Genomic DNA, 4,882 nt, shown 5'->3' with positions numbered 1-4,882 from the left:
TTTTTTTTTAAAGGTCAAAGGATTTAAACAGACATTTCTCTAGAGCAGACACACACCTGATAAGCACATGAAAAGATGCTCAATGTCATGAGCTTTGAAGGTGCTACAGATCAAGACCACAATGAGACCCCACATTAAGGTGGCCGTGCTTAGAAAAATGAATGATAGGGAGTGTGTGCAAAGATGCTGAGAAATTATAAGGCTGGTGGGGTTGGTAACTCAGGCAGCCACTGTGGAAAACAGTTGGCGACACCACAAAAACTTAATCACAGAGTTCCCATGTGACCTGGCAATGCCATCAGAGCAGCACTATTCACAACAGCCAAAAGGTAGAAACAGCCCCAGGTGTCTATGAGCTAATGATAAGGGGATATTTAAAATGCGACGCAGCCGCGCAACGGAATATTATACAGTCCATAAAAAAGAAGGTGGTTCTGAAGGGCGCTACATGGATGTATCTCAAAAAGCATACAGCTGAGTGGAAGGAGGCTGTCACGAAAGCTCACAGATCATATGATTCCACTTACATGAAATGTCTAGAACAGCGGTTCTCAACCTGTGGGTCGCGACCCTTTGGGGGGTCAAAGGACCCTTTCACAGGGGTCTCCCAATTCATAACAGTAACAAACAGTACAGTTGTGAAGTAGCAATGAAAATAATTTTATGGTTGGGAGGTCACTAAAACATGAGAAACTGTATTAAAGGGTGGCGGCCTTAGGAAGGTTGAGAACCACTGGCCCAGCACAAACAACCAATGGAGACAGAAGCCAGTAGTTGGTTTTCAGGGCTGGGGAGCGAGGGGAAAGGGAAGGACTGTAAAGGAGGCAGGCTCCTTCTGAGCTGATGAGAAGGTTCTGGAATGAGATCGTGGTTGGTTGCTCAGTCTTGTGACTATACTGAAACCACTGAAGTGTACACTTCAAAAGGGTGAGCTTTATAGTGTGGAAACAGCATTGCAATGACCAAAAGAGACGAGACTCAAAGGCCTGCCTGGTACCAAACCCACAGGATGCACAGCAGGCAGCCCACCCAGCCTTGGTCTACCATGATGGCCTCCCAGTGCCCTTCCTGCCACACAGGGCTGGCAGCCTCCAGTTCTGAGCCATGACAGAGGCCCTTCGGGTTCAGTCCTGCCTCCTTATTGGCACTGGTAGCAAGGCTGCATGAAACCAGACCAGAGGGACCAGGCCACAGAGCACCAGGAACCCGAGGCAGAGCCCCAAGCAGTCTACAGAAGCGCCTTGGTCAAGGCAGGGTGTGCATGACTAGCAGAAGGAGAGCCTCTGAGTTTAGGACACTTTCCTCCTCTTTCAAAGGAAAAGGCAGGCTAGAGGCCTCCAGTCATTGCTTTGTGCAGACAGCCCGGCCAGCTTCCTCCTGCCGGCCTCCCGGAGGACCTCGCCAGAGCTGGCAGGCTCTGCGGACTCTCTAAGAAAAGGGCAGCAAGGTCCTAGGGAGGCCTCTGTCACAGACGGCGCTCCTCTCATCTCTGGGCTTCCAGCCCCACTGTGGAGTGGAGGGTCAGAGAGAGGCCAACTGCCCCCAAACAGATCCCAACCATTCTCTCTACGTTCACCCCCAGCTCTAACTCCACATCTGTGGGGAATGTGCGGGCAGCATGCCCAAGGGTCTGAACTTTTCTGGCCCAGACGGGACAACTCCCCACGCATGCCCCACATTTCATGCACACAGCCTTCCAGGCCCATTATCTCACCAACCTGAAACACCAGCCCTGGTGCCATGTGGCTAGAAGCCCCTGGTCACAGGGGGGCAAACCAAAATGGTCAGCCTACCCAAGTTCACTGTTCACAGCCTCCAATAGGGATGCAGCGGATCTGAGTCCAAGTCTGTATCCCAAACTTGCCATGTGACCTTGGGCCAGCCCTTCTGCTCAGGCCTCTGACGGGCACCTCTGCCAAAAAAGGACAACAGGACAAACCAGCGAAGGCCCCTGCAGTACAGGTATCTTAGCAGCCTTCAAAAGAACCAGAGGGAAATACCACCTGCTAAGCAAGCCAAGACACATGCAAGCCAGGGAGACGCTGGGGCCCGTACAAGAATAAGGAGATGGGAATCCCCTCGCCCCCGGCAGGCAAGCCTGAAAGGGTCTGGCCTGGTGACTAGAGGCTGCAGAGAAGGGCAGGAGGAGCCCGGCAGCCTCGGGTAGGATTGCAGGCTGAGGGGAGGGGGTGGGGAGGAATCACTTGGCCACGTGATGCCTCCCCCAGGCCAGCCTCGCTAGGTTTCTGGGCTGTAACTGGAGCTGCGCTCTTGCCTGGGAGCCTCCGTGCCAGGCAGAGCTTTCTGAGGGGGGAAGGGAATGAAGAGGCCTGGATGGAGCCCCTTCCTCCTACTCTCTCTACACTCCTGAGCTCCAGGACAAATCCTGCAGTGCCTCAATGTCACAGAAGACCGGAAAGACAGGGCCTTTACCCCCTGGCCCTAAGGTCTTAGCCCCATCTTCGCTCCCCTCCTTCTACTTCCATAACAGGCCCTTTGCTGAAACAGGAGACAGAGTCCCAGACTGCCCAGAAGGTCACAGTCATAGAGTGCCTTGTCCCCCTCCCCTCCACCAGTGTCCAGTGGACTCTGCATGGTCAGGTAGACCCTGGCCTGAGGGTCCCGCTAGCCCTCTTTTGACCCCAGTTGGCACTTTTCTTCCTCTCCAGGACTGCTCCCACCTCCTGGTTTGTGGGGGTCCCACTTTCTGTCCCCCAAGGCAGCATGGTTCTCTGGTTCACACTCACCCAATATAATTACAAAGAGAGCCACGCTAGTGGGCAGGGCTCAGAGGAATGCCCTCCAACCCCTGAGTGAGTTCTGGGGGGGGCCAAGCAGAGGTCAGAGAACTGCCCAGAAGTGCCACCAACACTCTGAAGCTCCTCCGAGCTGCAGCACGGGGTAAGTTTCCTGCAGTGAAGCTAAATGCTTAAGTATATGTCTAAAACAGCAGAACACAACGCCTATGATGGGGTCGCACAGGAAGAGCTGGGAGAAAGAGGAGCACTGTATGTGCGGCTAGCAGTTCTGAGCCAGAGGGTCACGGACCCTCCAAAGGTTCCCCAGCACCTACTTGAGGGAGACACTGGGCAGCAGCAAGGCGAACGCATGCAGAGAAGGTGGTGGTGCAAACACCCGGGTGCAGACAGGCTAGGCTGTGTGCAAAGCTGAGGAGCAGCTGCCTGTGCTGAGAGCACGAAGGCACAACTGGGGCACAGGGCTGCTCAGTGACTCACCATGGACCTGTAGCCAGAGAGCCCATCCTCCGACCCTCCCTCCTGTCCCTGGAGGTATAGCTGGGGGAGCCCTAGAGCGACTCTGGGGGCTTGGCTGCCCTCCTCCCAGCTTGATACACAGTGGGCCTGGGTCCAGGCAAGAGAGTTTGGGGGTAGCGCTCCAGGGGACAAGGAGACATGGTGCTGACCCTGGAAGACAACCCAAGAGAAAGGAACAGAAGGAGAAGAAAGGGGGAGAAAGAAAAACACAAAAGGAAAGTTTCCCATGAAAACATTTTATTTTCTTTGAGAACAGGATACACCTGCAGGGCTCCTCAGCCCAGTTGCCTCTCCCCGCCCAGGCCGGCGCCACATTCCTGGGCCAACGGAGCCCTCTGCCGGCCAGGCCGCTGAGCGCGGGTGTCCCGGGCCAGGGCCAAGGAACAGGTGACAGGCGGAGGGCGGTGGCCAAGGAGCGCCCGCGGGACGCCCGGAATAAGGTCTGGGACGAGCGGGAGGCTTGGGCCCTAGGGGTGGCACTCAGAGGCGGCGCCCGCGGCGGGAGGTAGGGAAGGGAAGGGGCAACCTGCCTCGGTGCCACCCTGGACCTCGGTGCGCAAAGCGCAGCGTGGATCCCTCTAAGTCGTTAGGTGCGGACATCCCGGATCTGGGAGAGAGGGAAGGGTGGAGGGAGACAAGGAAGGAAAGGCGGAGAGAGACGCGCCAAAACCACAGTCAGCCGCAAACTGCTGTTGCAGAAGAAATGGGACCGCGGAAAGCGGCCCCGGGAGACAGCGGTGAGGCGGCGGCGTGGCCTCGGCCTCAGCCTGGCGCCGGGCACTTGGGACTTTGCTGCCTGACGCGCGGTCGGGTCGGACATACGCGCTCTCACGGGCCGGGGGCGGCGTCAGAAGCAAAGCACAAGAAAAATAAATTCCTCCAGCTTGGAGCTTTTTTTTTTTCCTCCCCCTTTGGGGCTCGGTGCAAGAAACATCTGGATTTTGTACGTATTTTTCTGTTGTTGTTAAATTAACTTCTGGAGGAGGAAAAGGAGGGGGGAGCTGCAAGAGGAGTGGGCGAGGGCCCAGGAGCTTGAGCCGTTTGGCAAGAGTAGGCGGCCTACAGGACGGGGACCCGACCTAGCCCCGGAGCGACAGGCAGTCCCGCGCACGGCGACGACCGCTCCAGGGTCACTAAGAACCGCGGCCCCGTGAAAGCCAACGGGGGACGCAGACACCCCACCCCCGCCTAACCGCGGGAACACCAACCCACCGACCGACCGACGCACGCACCCCAAACAAACAGCTCCAAGCAACCCTGGCGGCCCCAGCCCAGCCCGGCCCCGGCCCCGGGCACCTGGCCTGACCGCTGGCCCCAGGAGCTCGGGAGCCACCGACACGGTCAACTCGCCGGGGCCCCGGCCCCGCGGCGCGCCCGCCCTCTGCCCGGGCCGGAGAGCGGCACCTACCCGAAGTAGGCGGCCGAGGGGTGCAGCGCAGCGAGAAGCAGCGTCAACGCGAAGGACGCGGTGAGCCAGCGCGCCAAGAGGGGCCCATCCAGCATCTTGCTGCGCCGCGGCGGCTGACCATCTCGCTCCCCACGGCTCCGCGCAGGGCGCGACGCCGGCCGCCGCCCTCTTATAGCGCCCGGAGCGTTGGGGGCAGCCG

The 4,882-nt window shown here is 58.2% G+C and overlaps 1 protein-coding gene across 1 annotated transcript in view; it reads right to left on the bottom strand.

The window, feature by feature from the left end:
- WNT9A (Wnt family member 9A) overlaps positions 1-4,778 on the bottom strand; it is a 31,636-nt gene extending 26,858 nt beyond the window's left edge. The window contains exon 1 of the mRNA XM_004696877.2: positions 4,684-4,778. Within this exon, the coding sequence (XP_004696934.1) occupies positions 4,684-4,778 (95 nt within the window). The remainder of the gene's footprint in view (positions 1-4,683) is intronic.
- Positions 4,779-4,882: the final 104 nt, after the last annotated feature.

Source organism: Echinops telfairi, unplaced genomic scaffold, assembly GCF_000313985.2.
Source record: "Echinops telfairi isolate 266 unplaced genomic scaffold, ASM31398v2 ScPeMD7_7469;HRSCAF=8507_0, whole genome shotgun sequence".
Taxonomy (NCBI): domain Eukaryota; kingdom Metazoa; phylum Chordata; class Mammalia; order Afrosoricida; family Tenrecidae; genus Echinops; species Echinops telfairi.
The sequence above is the reverse complement of the archived record's forward strand: the minus strand, read 5'-3'. Positions and strand labels throughout refer to the sequence as shown.